The sequence below is a fragment of the Coloeus monedula genome (genome assembly GCF_965178545.1).
Source record: "Coloeus monedula genome assembly, chromosome: 26".
Lineage (NCBI taxonomy): Eukaryota > Metazoa > Chordata > Aves > Passeriformes > Corvidae > Coloeus > Coloeus monedula.
The window spans coordinates 1,665,302-1,690,701 of NC_138806.1; the positions used below are offsets into that span (position 1 = coordinate 1,665,302).

Below are 25,400 nucleotides of genomic sequence, written 5' to 3' on the forward strand. Positions count from 1 at the left end.
ACTCCCATGGACACAGACCTGGACAGAAAATATTCCTCACGGTAATCCCAACCTCCTCCCACTGAGCCACGTTTTGTGGCAAGAACTTCTCTGGCAGCTCTTCCAGTCAATCCCAGTTTATTCCCGTGGTTTGTGAGGGATGAGGGCTGAGGACTGTCCTGCCTGAGAACAGCACACACATCCCAACTTCCCTATGGAGGCAGCAACACCCACTCCAAAGGCTCCAAACTCCCTTTATAAAGCTCAGCCATCACCTAGGAGTTACCCCAGCTGGAGGGGACACCATGGCCATGGACTAAGGGGACACCAGGGATGAGTTCCTCCTCCCAGAGCAGCACCGAGCTGTTCCCGTGTTTACGCTCCTGCCCAGCTCCTCCTCACCACTCAGAGGAGAACCAAACATTCCTTACAGCCTCATTTGGGGCCAGTGCCCTGGAGCCAGAGTCTGAATTAATTTCCACAGGTGCTGAGTGGTTTTACCAGTGGAGCTGATTACCCCCTGTCCTGCCTCACCTCTGTGGGGACACCACAGGGACAAAGTCCTGCCCTAGGAAGGGAGCACAGGGCAGTCACCCAGAGCTGGCTGGGAGAGGGTGGCAAATGTTCCCTCACACCTCCAATCCCCCAGCCAGCCGTGAAAATAAACCCCCAGTACAAGAGTGTCTGCTGAGAAACCAGGAAATCTGAATTATCTGAATTATCTGGAGAATTATCTGAACAGGCTGCCCAGAGCAAGGGTGGAGTCCCCATCCCTGGCAGGGTTTAAAAGCCCTGTGGATGTGGCACTTGGGGACAGGGGTCAGTGGTGGCCTGGGCAGTGCTGGGAGAACAGCTGGACTCAGACCTTGGAGAACTTTTCCAACCTGACTCTGTGATCCTATGGGCTTCAAGAACCTGAGTTTGTTATTTACACCTGACCCAGGGCTTTGCTTGAATAACACAGTTCTGGGGTGCTGGGAAACACAGAAGACACGAGGTGGAGTTTATTTTATGCATTTTTATCCGTGTGCTTAGGAATTCTGTTTGGATTCGAGGTCAGGGAATTCAGGCTGGCATGGAAACACAGCCTGCTCTGTGTGACTGAGGTATGAACCAGAAGGATTCTGGAGTCACTAGAAAAGAACATTTCAGGTGTGATCCCTTATCTACGGGTTCAGTGGATTCCTGCATCATCCTGATATTCATGGAATTACAGAACCATGGAATGGTTTGGGTTGGAAGGGACCTTAAAGCCCACCCAGTGCCACCCCTGCCATGGGCAGGGACACCTCCCACTGTCCCAGGGTGCTCCAAGCCCCAATGTCCAGCCTGGCCTGGGACTGCCAGGGATGGGGCATGATATTCTCTGCAAAGGTAGGATTAATTTACCATTCCATGGACACACTCAATCCTGAATTCACAAATTACAGCAAACGCAGCCCCGTCCCTCCCAACCACAGCAGTGCAGTGCACTGGGGAGTGAAGGAACATCCAAACCTTTCTCTAAATGAATTGGTGAAGAGGAAAACCAGGAAGACTTGAGAGGGGCAGTTATAAAGTTGGAGCAAGTCCAGATGAGACCACAAAGCTGCTCTGGAGCCAGGCTGGGAGAGCTGGGGGTGTTCACCTGGAGAGGAGAAGCTCCAGGGAGAGCTCCGAGCCCCTTGCAGGGCCTAAAGGGGCTCCAGGAGAGCTGCAGAGGGACTGGGGACAAGGCATGGAGGGACAGGACACAGGGAATGGATCCCAGTGCCAGAGGGCAGGCATGGATGGGAGATTGGGAATTGTTCCCTGGGAGGGTGGGCAGGCCCTGGCACAGGGTGCCCAGAGCAGCTGGGGCTGCCCCTGGATCCCTGGCAGTGCCCAGGCCAGGCTGGGACAGTGGGAGGTGTCACTGTCCATGGCAGGGTGGGAATGGATGGGCCTTGGGGTCCCTTCCCAGCCAAACCATTCCATGATTTACGAATACGCAAACTGCTGATGACTTCCCATCCTGCACTGCAAACCCATTTACAGCAACCCTACAAAAACGCAGCAGAGCAGGCGTGAAGTGTTTGTTAAATAAATAATCACCTCTGCTGGAGTATTTCCACCAGAAAAAAAAAAAAAGATTATGCTGAGCACAAGCCTTTGACAACACAGCTCAGACTCTCCAGGAGAGAGCTAAAAGCCTAATTTTCCTGAAAAACAAACGGAAAAATTATCAAAAGATGAAGGCATCCCATGATTTAATGGCATCACTTCAAACAACAGCACTGTCTGCAGTCAGGCACAAAGCAGGGAGACCAAAAATGGGAATAATACATCACAAGAGGGGGAAAAGAAGGAAGTCTAAATGATGCAATAAAAAATAAACCACATCTTTGAGAGACTCCAGTTAAACAAGCGAGGGGCCACGCTTTGCATTCATTATCATTCCAGCAGCAATTCCCGGGAGACTCGAGCCAGCAGCGCTGCAGCACACACCGAAGCAGCAGGAAAGAGCATTTTAAGTAGGTCACCAGTAAATATGATCACGATGGAGCTTTTGTTGTTGTTGTTTTTTGTTTGCTGTCAGTCACTGCGGCCCTTAACCGAGGGAAATGCTGGAGAAGGAGGGAACCGATGGAACAGCAGCGAGGTGGGCAGAATTCCAGGGAAAAATGTGTGGCAGCTTCCTGAAAGCAGCTGTGTACTCCTGGGATCAGCACAGCAGCATACAGAACTGCTACTGGGCTCCCAGTATGGAACTGGGTGTTTAGAGGAAGGATAAGGAATATATGGAAAGGCCCGGGGATTTCATGGAATCAGAGCATTATCCTCTTTCCTTTCAGATTTCTTTTCCCTCCTCTCAGGATTTTTGTGCTGAGGAAATCAACCTCAAAGCACCTGCCCCAGTGACCCCCTGCCCGGTTCTGCAGTGGGGTATGGGGGAAAAGAAGGCAGGGAGGAAGGGAAGGGAAGGGAAGGGAAGGGAAGGGAAGGGAAGGGAAGGGAAGGGAAGGGAAGGGAAGGGAAGGGAAGGGAAGGGAAGGGAAGGGAAGGGAAGGGAAGGGAAGGGAAGGGAAGGGAAGGGAAGGGAAACCAAACTGCCCTTTGGAGCTCTGGGGAGCATGATGTGCTGTGTAGGGATGGGACAGAGATGGGAGAGGGACAGGGAGGATTCCTGTGGAGGAGCTGCCTCCTCTTGGCTGTGCTGGGAGGCCAAGGGAGGGATGTCCCAGGCCAGCAGAGCATCACCAGCGCACAGAGCCCCAGCCTGAGCGGCCACTCCGCCCTGAAAGGACAGTGCCCCATTCCCAAAGCCCTTCCCCTGCCCCTTCCCTGCCCACGGCACTCTTGGATCCAAATGCTCCGTGTCTGGCACAGGATCCCACCGGCTCCAAAGCAGGACCCCACGTTTGGGTGGTCACTGCCCCCAGCCCTGCATGGCCTGACCAGTGCTGACATGGCTCAGCCGGAGCTGGAGCTTCCAGAGGGGAGAGGAGGGGGAACAAAGGGAGCAGCACGGAGCCAGCAGCTCGGTGTCACTGCCAGCTCTTGCTGTTTGACCCCCAAGTTTAAACCCATTCAATGCTGCCCCAAGAACCAAGCCAGCACTCTGCCTCCAAGCCTTGCCTGGAGGAGCCTGGGAACAGCCCAGTGCTGGCCCTCAGGGCCACAAGCAGAGATGGACATTTCGAAAGTGATGCTGCTGGAAAGCTGGAGCATTTCAGAAGTTTTCTGGAATATCTGTCTCTCCTCCATGCCTGGTGCATATCCAGAGCTCCTTCCACCTCAGCATTCCCCATGAGTGGGAAGGAAACCAGGCCAAAACCAACACAAAAACTCATCCAGCTCCGAGGCAGAGCCCAGCGTCGGATGGATCTGAATGTGGGAGCACCAGGTGCTCCTTGGGCTTTTCCTAATTTGGTTTTTATCACCTGAATTGCATTTTCCTCTCAGCACTGCAGCTCCCAAATGAAATCCTTGAAGGAAAGGATGAACTGAAATGGGATGAAATCTGTAGTGAAAGCTACTCCCTGCACACCCATTCCAGCCACAGACTGTGCGGAGGTGAGGGGCCCGCAAATAAACTTCTCCCTGGGCCTGCACGGGCAACAAACCCCAAACTCCCCAAGGAGTTGGACCTGATGGTCCTCCTGGGTCCAGCTCAGGATATTCCGGGATTTTGTGACCCCATGAAGCTCTTTTTGCCAACTACTTATCAACCCAGCAAGGCTCACAAGGAGAAAATGGCTCATTGTTCTCTGCGGGGGAGGGGCTATAGCCGAGCACCCTGGAGATGCTGGAAGCAGCTCTGGCTGCAGGAACCCCCCATGGACCCCAAGGAAAAGGCAGGAACCCCACTGGGACTCCCAGGAGAAGGCAGGAACCCCACAGGCACCCCCAGCAGAAGGCAGGAACCCCACGGGCACCCCAAGGAGAAGGCAGGAAGCCCACGGGCACCCCCAGCAGAAGGCAGGAAGCCCACGGGCACCCCAAGGAGAAGGCAGGAAGCCCACGGGCACCCCAAGGAGAAGGCAGGCTGTTCCTGTGTGCCCAGAGGACACCGTGAAGCCTCCTCAGAGCGGGAGATGCGGCTGCAGTGGGATGGGGCTGGGCTGGGTGGGGCGATCAGCGCTGCAGCCGCTGCCTGGAGCACAGAGCACCAGGATGGGGATGTGGCACCTCCCGGCAGCAGCTCGGGGCCGAGCCTGTGCTGCTGTGCTCAGCTGCCTCCCCACCCATCCCCACACTCGATGTTGTGCCTCAGAATCCCAGGTTTTCAGGGCATCCAGGCTGGCACTTGGATCCTTCCCAGGCTGCACAGCCCTGCCCTGCCCCACCAGCCCGGTGCCAGCAGCACTTTTCCAGGCCAGATCCTTTAAGGTGCCATTTTCCACCATGGAATTTCTTTTTTTTAAAGCACCTCGAAGGGATCCCACAGCTCGGAGCCCAGCACAGCACGGAAACTGGGAATAACACAGCTCCCAGAGCTTTCCTGGGAGTGGGACAGACACGATCAGGATCCTGCCACCACACCCGGTGGGGAGAGGAGCCCGAACTCAGCTGGCTCCTCTGAGTGGGATTTATCCCAGAATCCCAGGATAGGAAGGGACTTCAAGCCCCTCCAGTGCCACCCCTGCCCTGGCAGGGACACCTCCCACTGCCCCAGGCTGCTCCCAGCCCCAATGTCCAGCCTGGCCTGGGACACTGCCAGGGATCCAGGGGCAGCCCCAGCTGCTCTGGGTACCCTGTGCCAGGGCTCCCCATGCTCACTGTAAAAAGCTTCTTTATTTGGGGAAAAAACTGGGGAAAAAAATTTGGATTTTCCTCACCGGCACTCCCCTCTGGTTTTTCCCCCCCTCACTTAATTCAGCACTAAAACATCCCATTTGGATAATAAATTATTACACCCAGCTCTGGGCAGGAGTTCTCAGCCTGACTCCAGGAACAAAGCAGATTTCCAGGGAAATTTGACTCGGCTCATCCTCGATGCATCTGTTTTCCAAAGGGGTAAAAAGGCAATGTTTAAGCAACAGCAAATCAAAAGTGATTTAAGGGTCTGAAGGGCTGAAATGAAGCCAACACATTGAAACTCACCACGAAATTACCATAACTGCACTTATGCAAATCTTTCTTATATGACATAAAAAACCCAACACTGCTTAATTTGGGAATTTGGCAGAGCAAAGGGGAAAGAGGAGAGCCATGGACCAAACACACTCAGAAATCTGGGTACGAAATGACAACCTGGTGTGGGAGGATTTGGAAGGAGAACAACACTCCAGGCTCAGTAGATTAAGTTGATCTACTTCAGTTTTACACCAGGAACATGATTTTTTTTCCAGCCTGCTTTACAGCATGAGCCTTAAACCTTCAGCTCACAGATTCAGTTCTGTATCTGTAGCAAAAAACAAAATAAAAGCTCTAAAATATGCTGAGAAATAAACGGTTTTGCCTTGTTTTTCCAATACAGCCACATTTAAATTCTAATTTATCTGACCTCCGCTTCAGAAGGAACTGTTGGGAGGCAATACTTCTGCCAAATATTTAGTATCTAATTAGAAAGGTCCTCAGACATTTCCAAAAATGCCAAGCCCCAAGCTCGGGGTCTTCAGCACATCCAGGTCTTATCAGTGAGATCCTCCACACCATCCAGAAAAACCTCAAACCCAACCTCCCCTCTGAGTTCTGTGAAAAATCACTCATTAGAATCCCTAAAGAGACTGAAGTCACTAAGAAGAATCATTTCCTGGGATCCCAGTGACCTCTGACAGAGCAGTCACAGAAACACCAAAGCCTTTTGGGGAACAACTCAAACCTGAGCAAAGAGCTGGGCCAGAGGAGAATGGGAGGAAAGGAAGCTGAAAAGAGCAGTTTTGGCTCTGCTGAGGATGCCACAGAGCAGAAGAGCAGGAAAGCTTTGTTCATGTAAATTTTCACGATTTATGTAAGAATGTAAAAAGTGGCTGGAATATTTTTGATGAGGCTTATCAAATATCCAATACATTAATCAATACCAATATTTTATTGATGATTATATTTCTCTTGATTAAATATTTAAGAGAAAGAGGCATCTTTCCCTTATTGTTTCAAACATGACCAACCTACTGATCCTCTTTATTTTATTAAATTTCCATCTCTCTAAAAATATTAAGGCCTTGAAAACCTTTACTGTCCAAGTTTTTACAGAAACCTCTTTGGGATTGATCCTCAGAGCTCTCTCCAAACTGAAGGAGTGCAGTTAAAAGGCAAAGCTTTTCCTAAGCTTGGCTCAGGGTCTGGCCCACGGAGCACACCAAGACCTTCACTGGGAATAATGAGAGCCAGTGTGGGAAACCAAGGTGGGAAACCCAGCCTGGAGTGCCTCACTGGGAACAAAAGGAGGCTCCAGGATGATCCAAGGGATGGAGCAGCTTTGCTGGGAGGAGAGGCTGGGAGAGCTGGGACTGTTCAGCCTGGGGAGGAGACCAGGGGTGAGCTCACTGTGGCCTCGCAGGGCCTGAGGGAGCTGCAGGAAACATGGAGAGAGATTGGGGACAGGGGATGGAGGGACAGGACACAGGGAATGGATCCCAGTGCCAGAGGGCAGGCATGGATGGGAGATTGGGAATTGGGAATTGTTCCCTGGGAGGGTGGGCAGGCCCTGGCACAGGGTGCCCAGAGCAGCTGGGGCTGCCCCTGGATCCCTGGCAGTGTCCCAGGCCAGGCTGGACATTGGGGCTGGGAGCAGCCTGGGGCAGTGGGAGGTGTCCCTGCCAGGGCAGGGCTGGGGCTGGAGGGGCTTTGAGGTCCCCTCCAACCCACACCAGTCTGAGATTTTGGGATGCAGCAGAGGATTTGGGGCTGTGTTTGTATCATCCAACACTTTTTCAGAGCCTCTCCTGCTTCTGTCAGGTTGTTAACGGGGGCGGGGTGATGGCTCATGGAATCACGGAATCATTAAAGCTGGAAAAGACCTTGAAGATCATCAGGTCCAACTGTCAATCCAGCACCACCACCATGTTCATCACTCAAGTGCCACATCCACGGGGTTTTTGAACATTTTCAGGAAAAGAAAGAAGTGTGGATTCGTGTGAAACTTCCCCGGTGCTCACTGAATGCCAAGAGCTGCGGTTCAAGACTGAAAATAAGAATTTGTGATAATGAATGCACTGAACAGAGCCCAGAGCCAGAGAGGAAGAGATTTGTAAGATGAGAAATTTCCATTTTCCTATTCCCACATCACTGCCTGTGCTGGAGGAAATCCCCAGTTCCCAGCACCAAAAGGGAAGCTGGATTGGGAAGGACAGCTGTGGGATGCAGGAATTCCAGATCCTCAGGAGTGATTGCCTTAATTGCTTTAATTTCTGATCATAAATGTCTCAAGGAGAGTAGGGAGCTGGACAGAGCCTCATAAAATGACACAGAAAACGTTAAGTGCTCTAAAATATGAAAATGCTCATATTTAGGGGTCTGAGGCTTCTGAAACCCTGAGGGAGGAGCAGGAGGAGGAGGAGGAGGAGGAGGAGGAGGAGGAGGAGGAGGAGGAGGAGGAGGATGGCTTTGAGTTTTCTACTCTAGGACTGTCTCACCTCTTCTGACACTCTCAATGCTGCTTTTTCCCCCAGACCACAAATAAGTCCAGCTTCACCCTGGAGCTTTAGCTTGTCCAAGGATGGAAAGGATTCACCTGTTTAACCCAGCAGATCCTTCAGATGGAGACAGGGAATGAACCGGGAAACTCAGGGAGCTCTGCAAAACGTCAGCGAGAGCAAACATTATCTGTAGTAATATCACACTGAGGTGGAGGGCTGGAGAGCGCCTGTGGGCCACTGAGAGCACCTGTGGGCCACTGAGAGCACATGTGGGCCACTGAGAGCACCTGTGGTCACAGGAGGGGACCTCTGGCCACTGAAGAGGACTTTTGCATCTCTGGGTAGCACCTTTGGACACCAGAGAACACCTCTGGCCACTGAAGAGGATTTTTTGGTCACTGGAGATCTATTTCCACAGGAATTACAGTTACTGAGGAAACCTGGGTCCAAATTCCCAAAGTAATCCATGATTTTTAAGCGCCCTGGGGAAGACTTCTCGAACACAAAACAATTCCAGGAAACACCAAGTGACACCATGGGAATATCAGTCTCCTTCAGCACCCCAAGCCCCAATAACTTCATTTCTACCCAGAGCTCCCTCCCAGGAGGACCCTGGGCACGGAGCTTCAGCATCCAGGAGCCGCTCAGGGAAGGGAAAGCACCAAAGTTCCACAGGGATGCTGGAATAAAGGATGAAAAGGAATAAAACTGAATCCTCTTTCCAGAGGGTTTTGGACAAAATTGGTGCTGACACACAATGGTGCAGGGCACAGGCAGATTAGGGAAGGAAAACGGACCAATAAACCTGGCTGCACTCAAAGAAAGGCCATGAAATACAATTAATTGTTACTATTTATGTTATCAGACACAAGAATTGACTTTCAGATGCAGAGGCTGGGACTCAAATAAAGGATTCACACAAACCCATTGGCCTGGTGAGAGCCCAAAGCCCTCCCCTGAGCTCATTGTGTTCTCAAGATCACAAATCCAGGACTGTGGGAGACAAATACTTTTTTCCGTGTCAGGAACACATTGAGAAGTGTAACAAAAAGCTGCTTTTCCATGGGAGTGTGAGCTGGGGAGGCTTCCCTGGCCAGGGACCCACTCAGAGACAGAGAACAAGCAGCAGCAGCAGTGGGAAGATGAGCTTTAAGGAAGGGAATGATCATCTTCTGAGTTCCTTAACAAGTTTGCTTCCCACAGGACAAGTGTTGGGGAAAAGTTGCAACAAGAGTTTTCTGAGATGTAAAAGAATTAAACCAGAGACAGAGTCTCATCAGGATGCTGTAATTCCACCTCTCCATGCCCTGGAGTCACTCAAAACAACAAATCTTTCATCTGTTTTCCCAAGGAAAACTCATTTCTCAACCCAAGTTACAACTGTGGGGTCGACAGAGGAATTACCAGAGGTGATTATTGGGGAATCGTGGAATGGGTTGGGTTGGAAGGGACCTTAAGGATCACCAGTCCCACCCCTGCCATGGGCAGGGACACCTTCCACTATCCCAGGCTGCTCCAAGCCCCGTCCAACTCTACAAACACCATAAATCAAAGGTGAATCTTAGCTACAGGCTAGAGATTTTATTGAAGTCACAAAGACAAGCCAAGAGAATGAGGCCAATTTTCCCAGTTTGTTTTATTTTCCCATTTATTTTGTATAAGGAAACTGTTTTCCCCTTGCCACTGCCCTTCTGCAGGGTACTTGGTGCTTAAAAGCTGCTACCTGTGGGTTCAGGCTCCCCTCAAACCCAGCAGAATTTGCCTAAAAATGGATTATGATTAAAAATGAAGGAACCTCCTCAGCCCTGGCTGTGACCCCCTGTCAGCTCAGGGATTTCTCAAAGCTCAAGTGACAGATTCGTGCCACCCCTCCTCTGAGGGCAGGCTCTGCCCCAGGACAGGGTCATTTCCCTGGGGAGAGCCTTTGGGAGCTGTGCTCATGTTCTCCTGAAGCAGTTTGGGCTCCTCCTCCTGTCTCTGTCCCAAAAATCCAACATTAACATCCCCATGGTCCCGTTACCCAGAACACGCTCCAGGTTTAGCTCCCTGAATCTCAGCAGTTAATCAAGGTTTCTACCAGAGAAAGGAAAACAGCTTTAAAAGAAAAGAACAATCCTAAACTGATTAAAATCAGCCCAATTTTGATAGGAAAAAGCATATTTATATGACAAATTGAAGGTTTAACCCCTTGCCTGATTGCTGGGCCTGAGCCAAAGGTCTGTCTCTCCACATCAGTGGAAAAAAACATCAAATAAAAAATCTTGAATCCATTTTAATCAAATGATTTGTGTTCCAGGCTGGGCTCATCTTTGAGCTGAGCATTTTTTTCCTAAACAATCAAAATCACCCCAAGTTGAATCTCTTCTGGCTTTGTTTACAGCCAGCACCAAAAATGTACCAAACACTCCTGCTCCTGCACAGTGGGCTGAAAATGGGTATTTATGGGGTGTTTGTCTCCATCTCCCTGACAAACCCTTCCACATTCAGACTAAATAACAAAATCACCCCTCAGCTCTGGGAGCATCACCTCAAACACCTCCTCTGAGGTAATGGCATCATTTACACCCTCGCACTTCCCCCTGTTTGCAGAAGCTTTGTTTGCCACCACTGGTGCAAAGAGCAAAACAGCAGAAAAACCATCTGTGTGTTCTTCTCTTTGTACCAAACCGATCCAACCTCCCCAAATCGCTGCAGCTCCGGGGAGGATTTACCTGACAGTCATTTCTGCAGCGCAGGGGGTCAGGGGAATAATGCCTCACCCCCAGTTTTGAGCAGTTCCAGTTCTATGGCTGAAGCTTTGAATACCAGGGAAGCAGCCAAAGTGCTCTTTTTTTCCCTAAAAAAGGCTTTCCTGAATGCCCTGAGGTGTCTCCTCCAGCCCCAGCTCAGCTTTAGGTTTCCCTACACCCACCCCAAGGGATGAGCAGCCTCTGGTGACCCCACCGAGGGGTGACCTCACTTGTCCCCTCCCAGGTCCTGCTCTGCTCAGAATTCAGCAGAAGCAGCTTTAATCCCAGCTGTATCCCTGAGTGCTGAGGGAGGCACCGAGGTGTTTTGGGATGTGCTTCCCCAGGCAAGTCTGGCTCGGTATGGAAGCCTGAGAAACCTGGGCATCTTCCACCAAACCTGGTTTTGAGAGGCTGAGGGCACAGATTTCCCCCCAGTTTTTTTACACCTGTGCACACAGATGTACATAAATAGAATTTCCTACATTTTACATCTATATTAACATATTTTTCCTCTATGCTTGCAGATATTCTGGGCACTGGCACAAGATGCCCAGAGAAGCTGTGGCTGCCCCATCCCTGGAAGTGTCCAAGGCCGGGTTGGAAGTGGAAGGTGTCCGTGCCCATGGCAGGGGTGGCACTGGATGGGCTTTGAGGTCCCTTCCACCCAAACCACTGCAGGATTCTGTGATTTGTGCCCATCTATGGATGTACATGGATTTTGCCCGATTTTCTGTATTTATGTATAAATTCCACCTGCACACGCCCATTCCTGGGTTACAGTGACACACGTGCAGGTGACACTGAACCCAACACCCAAACCCCTCCACTTCCCCTATCAAAGAAATTGCTGCCACCTCCCTCATGCAATGGAATGCAGGGATGGAGCACAAGGACAGCACTCAGGGCAGGAGGAAGGGAAGGGCAGGGAATGTGATCTTCCTGAGGATCACTGGGAGCCCTGTGTGGAGCAGGACCTGGAGCCACAGCCCTGGGGCAGTGAGAGATCCCCCTGATTGAGATCCCTCTGAGTGAATTCCTGCCCCATCAGTACCGGAGCCAACGCTCCAGGGTAAGGCGCCAAAGCTAAGGAAAATGAATCCAGGGCACACAAATGATTAAAATCGGCTGAAAGGTCCCAAAGCGCAATAGAAAATATAAAATTATCCTCAGGCAAGTGATTTTCTGCTGGAGTTCTGCAGGGATTGCTTTTGACTGCTCTTTTAACGCCCCTTCCCTCCAGGAATCCTGGAAGGAACCCAGGGGCTGAGGCTGCAGACAATGTGGGGATTAGGGAACAGAAAGCACCGGAGAGCAGGGCAGTGACTCCCTGATCCCAACGCGTGGGCAGCCAGACAGAACAAACCCTGCCTGCACCCCCGGGCAGGGAATCGGCCCTGGGAGGAGGGGAACAGAGCCTGGGAACAGGATGGGCCTTGGGCACCCTCCCTGGGGACACCTGAGCACCCCCAGGGATCAGATCACCCCCACGGGGAGGACCCGACACAGGTGGGAGCCACAGCACGGTGAGAGCACAGGGAGGTGACCACAGCTGGGTCATCTCAGGTGAAGGGCACCCAGAAAGTCCTCAGTGCCCAGCACCGACCACTCCAGACATCTTCTAGAGCCTGAGGGGCTGTGAGGATGTAAAATGGAAAGGACAAATATAATCCTCCTCTTCTACACCCACCCCCTCTTGTCCAAGAGCTCCTCAGGTCCCTTTCTCCCGAGCCCCAGCCCCTGCAGGGACACTGTGGCCACACCCAGAGCTCCCAGGAGCTGCTCCCTGCCTCAGCAAACCCAGGACGAGGGCACTGAGCTCTGAGTTACTGCAGAGCACCTCTGCTTCCTGCTGGGCACCAAGGGCAAAACACGATCCACATTTCACACACCTGCTCCTGCAAGGGACCACTGGATTTTCCCAGCTGTTCCAGGCACTCACTGCATCCCAGCTCTCCTGGGCTCTGGCAGAAGATGCCCATCCCTGAGGTGGAAACAGCCAGGGGAGCTCAGGCTCATGGGCACTGTTTTTGCAGGCAGACATGAACTTATTGTGGCCACTACACCAACACCTCATCCAGCTTCCCATCATTCCTGTTGGGAATTCAGGTGCATTGTAAAAAAAAACCCAAATCCAGCTGACTTAGTGGAAGTGTGACTTGAAGTCCCGTTAACTCCATTAAAAACAGCTCCCAGAAGCCTCATGTTAGTTTTCCATTGTATAAACACTTATTTGTGATTCACAATCTCAAAGTAAGACAATTCCTACCAGGAATAACTCTTAAAAGACCCAGCTTTGTGAAGCTTTCATGGGTGATGCAAAGAAATGTGAACTCAGGCAAAACATTCCCAAATGTGAAGCCTTTGTGCCCAGAAGCAGCTGCAGAGTGCAGCATTGAGAGATGTCACCTCTGTAACTGCTCTGAAATGTCCAAGCTATTTCTTGCTGGAAATGTCCAAAATTCCCAAATAGACATGTCAGCAGTGAAGTTCTCAGTTCAAAGAGTTTGGAATAAAAACCAAAACCTGTCAGAAAGCATCTGAATGAGAAGGTTTGGGTGTCCCCAGCACAGGTGACACCAGCAGCCTCCTCCTCCCCTTCCCTATGAACACAGAATGGCCCTGAATTCCCATGATTTTATTCCACAAAGTTAAAGGATCATTACCCACCACCCCCCACACAACCACAGGTGCCTGTGACACCTCAGCCCTGCCAAAACCTCCCAGCAGGGATTCAGGATGGGTCTGAGATGGCTGGAAACTGCTTTTAATATTCAGTGAGAGCTCCACCATCCACAGGAGCTGCTCCCACATCCTGGGTGGAGCAGAGCTCTCAAACCCCATCATGGGTGGGATCTTCCCAAGAAACTGAACTTTTAGGCTCGAGATTTTCCTGCTGGCTCCAGTCTTTGCTCAGAGCAGCAGCTCCTCAGGCAGGAGGAGAAAACTGACCCCTGCCAGGGGCACATGACCCGCAGCTAATCCTGGTTAATGAGGAATTCCCCCAGCGCCTCTCCAGCAAGGGGTCAGCTAATCCCATTCACTGACAGCAGCTTTTGACTCCAGGAAAATGGGAAGTGATGGAAAACATGAATATTTCCTTCTGTTTTGATTTACAGATACTGCTTTGAAGAGGGAAACCATGACATTTTATATATTTGGGAAACTAAATGCAAGTTGTCCTGTGCATTGCCCTTCATCCAGGAACTTTTATTGGATGTTGGAGAAAAATGGGCTTCTAGAGCAGCTCTCCCATTTACCCAGCTGTGCTGAGATTTGTCATTTGAAGCACTAAAATAAAGCTAATATTGTGTTAAGTGGAGCTGATCAGCACACAAATGTATTTAACTGCCATTCTCCTACAGACAGTGATTAGATGAAGCCTAATTATTTTTAAAGATAGAAATGCCATTGTTAAAATCAGTGTAAGAAACTGAGAATCAGCAGTTTCCACCTTTAGGAGAGCAGTGCAATACTTGAGGCTGATGCTCACAACATTCTTTGTTCAAGTGAAGCAGCTGTGCCTGGGGCTGAGTGGGGGACAGGTGACACAAGGGCTGGTGCTGGGGGGACCCATCCGAGCAAAAGGAACAGCAATTTTGGGGAATTGGACACTGAACATGGGACCTGGATCCCTCCAGGTGCTCTCATCCTGGGAGGGGAGGAGATGATGCAGATTAAGGATTAAATACCCCCAAATTCGTGGTTTTATTAGGATGGTAAAGCCAATCACCAGGAAAAGCATGGAGAGTCTCCAAATGGGAGAAGAGACCATCTCTGGGCAGACTTCTTCTTCTCCCCTTGTCCAAATCAGCCTGCCTTGATGCCCCTGTTTTTTTCCTTTTCTCCCCCTTTTCCTTCAGCTCTCTCCAGGCCACCCATGGAGTGTTCAGCAGTTAATATGCTTCTGTCTCCAATTGTGCCAATTGTGTCACAGCCCATCCCCACACCAGAGACCTGGCAAGGCCCTGAGGAGCATCACCCAAGGATTCCCAAATAAAGTGCATTGCTTTACAGAACCTCCCGAGCCTTCAAGAGCAGCCTTTGAAATGCAATGATATTTAGGGAAAAGCAAAACCAGAGAATGTTTTCTGTCGCTCTGCAGCACTGAACTTCCCCAAACAAGTTATACCAGCACTGAGAATTCATTTCCAGTGGACTCAGCCCCTGCCTCCAGCAGCATGGCCAGCCCTGAACTTCACCCCGTGCTGGTGAGAGGGGGCTGGACCAGCACATTCTTCTTGAATTCATGGAAAAATACCCAGGGACCTAAAGTGACCAAAATTCTCTCTTGTTTTCCTGCCACTCGCAGCTCTGTATGAAGATTTCCCTGTAAAGACTCCACTTTATCCTTTTTCCACTCCTGTGGAGCATGGGACCAGCAAAGCCAAGGCTGCGTGTGCTGAGCAGCATCATTCCTCCTGGGAATCTCCTCTGGAAGAGCCAGGGAACAACCCAAAGGTCTGCTTGCTCCACACCCTGCTTCTCCCCAGAGTTCCTTTTGTGTGGCTGCAGTGCAGCCACTGCCTGGTGCTGGCATGGGCAGCCTGGAATTCCCTCCTGGGATCCAGGTGACTCTTGCTGCTCCAGCTGTAGCTCCAATCCCAGATATCCCACAGCTGATTACCAGCTTTGGCTCAGGGATTTTCAAGACAGACAGGCTTCAGGGAGCAGAGATGACATTTTGCAGCTCAAGGAATAAATCAGCTGCTGGTACTGGGATAGGGGGGCAACCTGAGCAAAGAAAAGCTCCATCTTAATTTTAAATAAGAAGAGTTTGGCTGTAGGAAGCCCTCAGGAGCCATTGTGACACACTCCAAGTGCATCTTCAGTGATCTTTGTTCCCCAAACACCCGTGACTGTCACACACATACAGGGAAGGCAGAAGAGGCAAAAAGTGTTGTAGGTAAAACATGTGTCCCAAAAATGCCAGGAAAAAAGGTCAGTCTGGTATCCCGGGATTGCAGTGAAGTAACACAGCCCCAGCTGGAGCCCAGCCCCACAGTGACTCCAGGGATGACCTGGCACTTTGGAATGGTGTCCAGCAGCCCCAGCCCCAGCACTGACCTCTTGAAGTGACTGGCCAGGACTCCCACAAGCTCCCCGATCCTGCTGTCGTTGGAGGGGTCGTTACTGAAGAGACAAACGATGAGATCCTTGTTGTCCTTGGTGTGGAACACCACAAGCTGGTCCTTCCCGTTGGAGACACTCAGCCCCACCAGCTGTGGAGAGAAAGGGAGAACAGCATTGGGTGTGCTGATATAAAAATGTTGATGCCCCGTCCCTGGCACTGTCCCAGGCCAGGCTGGACAGAGCTTGGAGCAGCCTGGGACAGTGGGAGGTGTCCCTGCCCACGGCAGGGGTGGCACTGGATGAGCTTTGAGGTCTTTCCAACCTGAGCCATTCCATGATTCCCTGTGCCTTTGCTGCTGCCAGGCTGCTTCTCTCCTCTCCAGGATGCTCCCAAGCTCCACCATGGAGCTGAGGGGTGGCAGTGGGTGGGTGCTCCCCCAGTAGCTGAGTGAGGTGAAACCACAGCAGCTTTGTGGAATTCAGAGTCTGGGAGGTGTGAGGGAGTTTCCCCACCCAGCCTGGGATGGCTCTGAGCAGCTCCTGTGCCACTGCTGTGCCACTCTCCTTCTCCAGGGCCATGGGGCACCTGCCAAGGATGGCACCAGCTGCTCTCCCAACAGTCCCAGGTAAAAGCTCTCCCCAAAAGCTCCGTGGGATGACAGCACTGGATCCCACATTCACCAGGAGTCTGCCCAACTGCATCTTCAAACCCACACACGCTGGGAAACCAACGGTGTCTGATGGCCTCAGGTTGTGCCAGGGGAGGGTGAGGTGGGATACTTGGAGAATTTCTTCACTGAAAGGGTTGTCCAGCCCTGGTTGTCCAGCCCTGGCACAGCTGCCCAGGGCAGGGGTGGAGTTTCCATCCCTGGAAGTGTCCAAAAAATGTGTGGATGGGGCACGAGAGGATGTGGTTTAGTGGGGGTGCAGCTTTAGTGGGGGCTGGACTTGATCTTAAAGGGTCTTTTTCAACCTGAACACCTCAGTGCCCCTGTGATTTGCAGGTAACACAAGAATTTAGGAAGAATTTGAGTTGCAAACCCTACAAAGCCACAACGATTCCCATGTTTAGGCATGGATGAGGGCTGGCTGTTCTGACAAAATAAAAAGGTGCCAGGGTTTGGTTTGGGTTTTTTATTTTCTCGCATTTTCTTTGTTGTCTGCTAAGTAACTGCACTTGGCTCACTAAAAGCTTTGTCATCACCTCACTAAGGAAAAGCAGGACATTTTTAGGAGGGGCAATCTGGGAGCACAGGTTACTCAGATGAATATTAGAGAAAGCAATAAAAGGATCTGTGCTGGGGAAACAAAGTGGATGGAGGGCAAAAAAAGCCTCAAAAGGCAACTACAGCAAAGCAGAGAAAGGGAAATAGAATAAAATAAACAGAATATAATAAATGGGTTAAAATAAATAGAATGTAAGAGATGGGACAAAATAAATAGAATAAAATGGATTAAATAGAACATAACAAATAAAATAAAATAAAGGTGAAAGGATGATGACTACACAGAGAACACAGAGGACTTTCCCTGCCCATTAAAGGGCTCCTTTGAGCCATCCCGAGATTTGCAGAGAGAAGCCCCACTCCCCTCCAAGTGAGAGGCACCCATAAACCACTTTGTGGAAGTTAAAGTCTCATTATTCCCTTGTTTAAGGAAGAGGCTCCTGTGTTCCCCAGAGCCTGTGTGAGCACCAATGGTGCTGGAGATTCCCGACTCCCTGGGTTTGCTTCAGCAGTCACAATGTGTTATTTCTAAGGAAGCTGTTCCAGCAGCTCTGGATGCCTCACACATCCCAGAAAAGCCCAGCCCAGCCCACAGCAGCATGGTCTGGGCCCTATTTTTGGGATGAGACACCACACAAGGTCCAGTCCCTGGGATTTTGTTGGTTTATTACCCCAGGAGCTGAAGGACAGCAGCTGCTGCTCCTGGAACCCCGGGCAGGGCCCTCTGCTACCAGTTCCACCAGCACAGGTGGAGTTTATTCCCTGTTCAGGCTATTCTGGGGTTGTGAAATGCTTTCCAAACAAGCTCCACTTCATGCACAGGCATTAACAGCTGCCTGGCTTTATAGTGTCCCTTAAAATTAATTTGCATGCCTAAATACCCTCCTGTGAGCACAATAGCACCACAGGGACTGCTGCCATCAAGGTTTTAAATGTGCAGCGAGTGTGAAAGATGAACAAGTCGCAGTGTCGGATTTGAAAAGGCAATTTAAACATTAATTATTCAACAGAACCCTGTTAGGAGGCCAAGAGCCCTTCAAAATCTTCCCATTTCACCCCTCCCCACAAGACTCTGTGAGCGAATAAATGCAACACAAAAGAAATCATTTCAGAGAAGGTGCTTATCTCAGTATTTACCAACACTAATATTGGCCCTGCTTGAAGAGCAGGAAAAAGTCCTCAGCTTCTCCAGAACATCCTTTATTATGTTCACCACTGGAGGGGAGAGGTGGCTGCAGGAGCCCTTCTGCTGCTGGGGTGCCTTTTAATTCCTCACAGCCGTTACCTGCTCAGTTTTAATTCAGGTAAGAACAAGAAGGTCACTGTGGATTGGTACCCTGAGGCAGTGCCAGAGTGCTGGCACATGGAAAATCCACAGACAGAATCCCCCAAAGCAGCTTCTCCATACGGAGAATCCACCAGGGCTGACAGGGAAGCTGCTGTTTGTCATGTGCAGGGAATGACACATTCCTCACCCAGAGCTATGGGATGGTTTGGGTGGGAAGGGACCTTAAGGATCCCTCAGTGCCACCCCCTGCCATGGGCAGGGACACCTCCCACTGTCCCAGGCTGCTCCAAGCCCCATCCAGCCTTGCCTGGGGACACTGCCAGGGATCCAGGGGCAGCCCCAGCTGCTCTGGGCACCCTGTGCCAGGGCCTGCCCACCCTCACTGTAAAGAACTCCTTCCTTCCATCTGAGCCGAACCAAACCTGTTTAGTTGCCAGCCCTTCCCCCTGTCCCAGTGCAGAGCTGGCACCGTGCAGGGACACGAGTGACTCCAACCATGGCCAGGCAAACCTGGCTGTGGGCAATGGGGAGTGATTTCCTCAGCTGAAAACAAGTTTGTGTCTGTAGCAGCCATCAGCTGACTGTCTCCAGTGAGATTTCCATGGAAACACCACCCCTGAGGATGCTGCTGTGCTGACAGGGTGCTTTGAAACACTGACAGGGAGCAGCAGAGGGAGCAGGCAGAGGATTCCAGCCGGGTTCACCTCTGTGCGTGGGAAGGACGCTCCCTCTTCCCAGAGAACACTCATCCAAACGTAGGACAGGGCTGCTCCACGGATACACATCCCAGCTGGTGTCATCATCGTCCATTTGCTCCTCAAAAAACCTTCAGAGCATTTCAAACAATTGCTCTTTTCCCAAAAAGGAAGGAATTTCTGTATCACTGACCAGCTCCTTCCACTGCCTCCCTCACATGGTGGAAGGGCTCCCATGAAGGGGGGGATCAGGCACAGAAAAACAGGGGACAGTGTGCAAGGCAGCTCAGGAGTGGAAAAACAACACAAATACAAACATTAGGTAACAAATATAAAACAGAACTACACCAAGGAACAAACAACGGCTCTGCAAGATTGACTGTTTGCCAGAGGTAAATTTGAGAAATCCTGGCAAGAGAAATACAAATGGAGTGGCTTCAAACTGGAAGAGAGTAGGTTTAGGCTGGATATTAGGAAAAAATTCTTCCCTGGGAGGGTGGGCAGGCCCTGGCACAGGGTGCCCAGAGCAGCTGGGGCTGCCCCTGGATCCCTGGCAGTGCCCAAGGCCAGGCTGGACATTGGGGCTGGGAGCAGCCTGGGACAGTGGGAGGTGTCCCTGCCAGGGCAGGGGTGGCACTGGAGGGGCTTTGAGGTCCCTTCCAATCCAAATTCAATCCATGATTCTATGAAATACTTTGTGTCCTGTGTATGAATCAAAGACACCCCAAACTCTCTCCTTCTCTCCCTTTCCTGCAGCTCGGGGGGCTCTGGATCCATCAGCAGGATCAGTGCCCACCCCAGCCCCTGGAGCAGCCCCGCTGGGCTCGGGCAGGGCTGGGGCTGCTCCCCAGGACCACAGGGCAGGAGGAGCTGCTACAGGGAGAGGCTCTGGCCAACAGAGCTGGAATTTTACACCACAGAATTTACCAAAGCTTGTTTTAATCAAATTTCCAGCCTGGAATATTACCCTGACACCTGTTTGGGTCAGCAGAGGATCTCCTGGACCCATCCCTCCTGTGCCAAGCACTCCAGGACCCCTGGAATACCAAGGACTCCTGCTCAGGTCAAAGAAACTGGCCAAGAATCCCTGTGTGGTTGATTACTGAAGGGAATAACTGCAGATCTACCAATAAAACTGATTTATATCTGCAGAAATGTGAGAATTCTCAGAGCAAGAGAATGGTCTGCCTGCACAGACCATTAACTGCTCGTCCTGAGGAACTGCAAAGCAGCCACACAACCAACACAGAGCCAACATAGAGCCAAAACCACAGCCAGAACACAGCCAGCACAGGACCACCACACAGCCTGCCCCGGGGCTCTCTGTAGGAATGGATATTCTGTCTTAGACACACTTTTTTTTTGGTGAAAAAGCAACAGTTACTGACATTTCTTAGTAACAGATATTCTCTAAGTAACCTGCCATTGTACCTGACTTGCTCACCTCTAATTTTTCAGGCTTTAAGGATTTCAGAGGGAAATGTTCAGGTGACCAACAATGACCTGGTCTTGTGCTGTTGTAAATGTACAGTCTGCACCTTTACACCCATCAGGCACACAGGTACAGCAGACATTGTTCTAAACCTCTGATAAACACAGATTTCTCTCTAATCAGCCCTGCAGTCAGTGAATTTCAGTGACCTGGACACTTTGGCTGAGGTAAGAGAGAAGAAACCAGCAGTGAGAAATCCTGATGGACAAAACCCCACCTTGTCCACGTCACCAATAACACCTGTCTGGGAACAGCTGGGAAATCAGGTGTGGAAAACCCCTCTGCTAAAAGGCTGTGAGTGTGTGAGTGTCTGAGCTCTGCTGAGAGGTTGGGGATGTTTGCACCTTGGTTTTCACCAGGCTGGGGGTGTTTGCACAGGCACACAGCCCCATGGCACACAGCAGGATGTGCCAGCAGCCCCTCTGAGCACGGAGACACCGACACTGGGACAGAACAGCAGCCAGGAGAAGCTCCCACAGCTGCTCAGGGCAGCTTCCTTTCAAAACAAGAGGCACTGCCATGGAGACACTGCCTGCTGCAGCCAGGATTCCTACTGGGAGCAGCTACTCCATGGATATGCTGTGCTGGGTGCCCAGCTGAGGCTGATGCCCAGCAAGGAGGGCAGGAGGAGACTAAACCCAACATTATGGATGCAGCCAGAGCTAATCATTGCCCCCACATCTGTGGATGAGATTTCACCCTCACCCTAATCCCATCCCTGCCCTCCCAGCAATACAGAGATGCCAGGTTTGTCACTTCTCCAAATGCAAACATCCCAACAAATCTGTGCAGGGCATTTCCCAGCAGCCAGGCAGGCTCTGGAGGTTGGAGATAACCAGAGCACTGTCACCTCAGGCTGAGGGAGACAGGCAGGCAGCTGAATCCCTGCTCCAGGATGCCAGGGAGCAGAGCTGAGGTGCTACCCGCCCCCTTCCATCCCTGATAATCTGCTGCCTCGGCCCTGGCAGCTCCACGCCGTGGCCCCCAAGGCCAGACCTCGCCATAATTCCAAGTTTAGCTTTGGTAAGATTTACATTAAGCATGAACAAATATAAAAAAATAAAAATAAATAAATTCAAGCACAACAGGAAGGATCAAACAATCCCTCAGAGACATGGGAATAGTGCCATAAGCTGCTGTGAAATGCCAACCCCTTCCGGGGGCAGGATCCTGCACACAGCAAAGGAAACTGAAACAGGGAGGGAGCAGAGAAGTGGAAGAGACAGTTTGGGTTTAGCTTTTATTTTATGCACTGAAATTAAAAGCTAATATGATCAGAGAATCATAGAACCATGGAATATCCTGAGTTGGAAGGGACCCACCAGGACCATCCAGTCCAGCTCCTGGCCCTGCCCAGGACACCCCAACACTCCCACCCTGATGCTTTGGTGTTGCAGTAACTGCACAATAACTGATATAAAGACATTAAATATATTAAAAACTGCAACCCAAGGACTTTTTCCATTTATGGATATTGAAAATGGAGCTACAGAGTAAAGACACCGTCCTGAAAGAGCCTCAGAGGAGGATCCCCAGCGCTGTACTCACATTGTAGAGTGGGATGGTCTTCATCACCTTGTACTGCTTCATGGGGTCCATCTTGTACAGGTGTCTGTCAGTGATGAAAATGGCCCTGTCCTCCACCTTGTTAAAGCGATTCACCTGCAGAGAAACACCTGCTCAGTGCCACTGATCACTGCAGGAACACAGGAGAGGAACCTGTGCGGTGCTAAGTGCCAAACTCACACAAAACCACCCCAAACTCACACAACAAACACTCTAACAAATACCCCAAACTCACACAAAAATACCCCAAACCCACACAGCTCTAAACAGGTTTTCTCCTTGGATCCTGGAGCAGTGAAAAGGGAACATGGTCCCTGTAGTCCCATTTTACAAACAGAGAAACGCAGCATCTCAGAGGAGCAACGTTGCTGGTTATCCAGCAGAGCTGTGGCACCCCGGGAAGTTCCAGGGCTTCACTCAAACCCAGGAGAGATGCTACCCCCAGCCACGTTCAAGTCCATGTGGAGCCCAATCCCAGGCTGTTATTCCCACATTATCCACGTGCCTTTGGCACCCCAAGGGTTCCATGGAGAATCCCTGCCCCACAGAGCCCAGGCTGTTCCAGGGGCTGGCACAGTCCAGACCTGAGGCTTTGGGCCATCCTCGTTCTGGGTTCTGCCACTCCAGCCCTTGTCCCCAGTCCCTCTGCAGCTCTCCTGGAGCCCCTTTAGGCCCTGCAAGGGGCTCTGAGCTCTCCCTGGAGCTTCTCCTCTCCAGGTGAGCACCCCCAGCTCTCCCAGCCTGGCTCCAGAGCAGAGGGGCTCCAGCCCTCAGAGCATTTCCGTGGCTCTGGACTCAGTCCAGCAGCTCCACCTCATCCAGGCTGTGGGATGCCCCTCAGCACTAAACACTCACCAGGCAGGATGGGAAGTTTTGTCGGAAGTGCGTAAGAAAGTAGGACACAAAATAGAAATTGTTTTTCACTGAGGCAAAAGCAGAGTCATCAGTGTATCACAGTCACTGAGATATTTATTAATCAACTGAGAAGGGGAGACAAGGGTAAGACGTGACGAGGAGGATGAACATAAATAGGATTTTCCAGGGTGAAATCAGGAGACAAATGGGAGAACTTAAATATCCTCAGTCAGGAGGCAGCAGAGTGACAAAGTTCAGAGCAGATAAAGGCAAAAAATGCAAATTGGGGAGCTCTGTGACAGCTTTACTTTAACAGCACCGACTCAGAAAAAGCAACCGAGGATGATTTCAGACAGCTCTAGAGAGATCTTGGCACAAAGACATGAGGCAGCTCAGAGAAAGCAGAATGCTGGCATAGGCAAGGGATAACATGGGAATGACGTCCTGGGAGCCATGGGCTCACCTGGAATAGCCTGGGAAGGACCAGGGTGGTGAGCGTGAAGGAGACTGGGGTGGTTCAGAGAAGGTGAAGAACATGACTGAGGGCCTGGGAAGGCTCACAGGAAGAGATGCTGAGTAACCAGGATTATTTTAGGAAGCAGATGAATGGAAGAGAAAAGCCTAAAGGCTACAAAACACTGAATGGCCCTGAGAAATTAGGTTAGGAGTGCCTGGCTAGGAGTGCCTGGTGCCACATGTCGGGTGCTGGAGTGGAGCAGCACCAGCTCCTCACCAGGATCGGGGGCAGCTCTGGGCTCTCCATGCTCCAGGTCCTGGGAGCTGAACCAAAGTCCAGTCCCTGGGGCTGGATCTGCCCCTCAGAGCTCAGATCAATGCTGGGGGCATCGATTTACTGTGATTTGTTTGAAGAGTCTGACCCAGTGAACGCTCCCTGTGCACTGATCCTGCCTGGCTGCTGTCCCTGCCCAGCCCCGAGCCCCCGGTGACAAAGGGAGCAAATTTCTGGTGCTGTGATGCCAGAGCCACCCCAGGGCAGGAGGTCCCGTGGCTGCTGCCTGGGAAGCAGAGATGGGAAGCACACTCAGCTTTCACAGGGTCAGAAAGGCTGGAAAAGCCATCTGAGATCACCAAATCAAACTGTTCCTCCAGCACTGCCAAGGCCACCACTGACCCCTGTCCCCAAGTGCCACATGGCTCTGAAACCCCTCCAGAGATGGGGACTCCACCCCAGCCCTGGGCAGCTGTGCCAATGCCTGACTACTCTTTCCATGAAGAAATTTTCCCCAATATCCACCCTGAGCCTCCCCTGGCCCAGCCTGAGGCCGTTCCCTCTCCTCCTGTCCCTGTTCCCTGCCAGCAGAGCCCGACCCCCCCGGCTGCCCCCTCCTGTCAGGGACTTGTGCAGAGCCACAAGGTCCCCCCTGAGCCTCCTTTGCTCCAGGCTGAGCCCCTTTCCCAGCTCCCTCAGCCGCTCCTGGGGCTCCAGCCCCTTCCCAGCTCCCTCAGCCGCTCCTGGGGCTCCAGAGCCTTCCTCAACTCTGTTCCCTTCCCTGGACATGCTCCAGCCCCTCCAGGTCCTTCTTGTCATGAGGGCCCAGAACTGACCCGAGGACTGGAGGTCCCTCGGCAGTGCCAGCTCAGGGGACAGGCACTGCCCTGCTCCTGCTGCCACACTGTTCCTGAACCAGGTGGCCTCTGGCACACCTGGACTCACCTTCAGCCACTGGCGACCAGCTCCCCAGACGGGCATTCCACAGCAATGGAATACTGTGGGAGTTCTGCAGGCATGATTTAAATTCCTCTTCTTTCTCGACTCCCCCTTGGTTTTAGTATTAAAATTCAGCTAAAGAAATGTACCAGCAGCTCATCTCACCTGAGGAGCAAATTCTCATGTCCTTCCAGCTCTTTCCAAGCAAAAGAGGCCTCAGGTGCCTCATGCACCTACAGTGCATTTATGTAAATAATACCTGCTGTGGGTTAAAGTAAAAACTGTCACAGTGGGGAGCAGGCACAGAAGGGACTCAGACAGTGCAAATACCAGTACTGGGCTTGTAGGAGTAAGGACAGGCCTTATGTTCTCAGCTACAGCTCATTCCCTCCTGGAGAACAGCCCTTCCCAGCATTGTGTTCTCTGCACCTTCTGGGCATTCTGTATTTATATCTTGTTGATCCAAATGCGAATCAGTCCTAGTTTAGCTTCTTGACGAGCTCATGGGGGAAATGAAGGTCTGGCCTAGAGCTGAAAAATCTTCAAGGAAGTTTTTCAGGTCTCTGTCAGTGGCCTCTGGACACCGCAGGGCACCGGCCTTCGGAAGAGATGTTGCTCTCAGGGGAGCTTGGTGCCACAAGTGACAAGGGAAAAGTGGGATGAAAAGCTTTATTCTAAAGAAAAAAAAAGAGAGTTGTTTCCTAGGTGATCCAACAAAATCTGGAGGTTTGCATGAAATATGCATTTGGTTTCTCCTAAGGCAAAAATCGTGAAGATTTCCTTTGAAAA

The 25,400-nt window shown here is 51.3% G+C and overlaps 1 protein-coding gene across 1 annotated transcript in view; it reads right to left on the minus strand.

Moving 5' to 3' along the window:
* MYO1D (myosin ID) overlaps positions 1–25,400 on the minus strand; it is a gene marked incomplete at both ends in the record, with an annotated part of 152,400 nt that overhangs the window by 38,222 nt on the left and 88,778 nt on the right. Inside the window, 2 exons of the mRNA XM_082297298.1 lie at positions 15,815–15,969; positions 22,070–22,183. Coding sequence (XP_082153424.1) covers positions 15,815–15,969; positions 22,070–22,183 — 269 coding nt within the window. The remainder of the gene's footprint in view (positions 1–15,814; positions 15,970–22,069; positions 22,184–25,400) is intronic.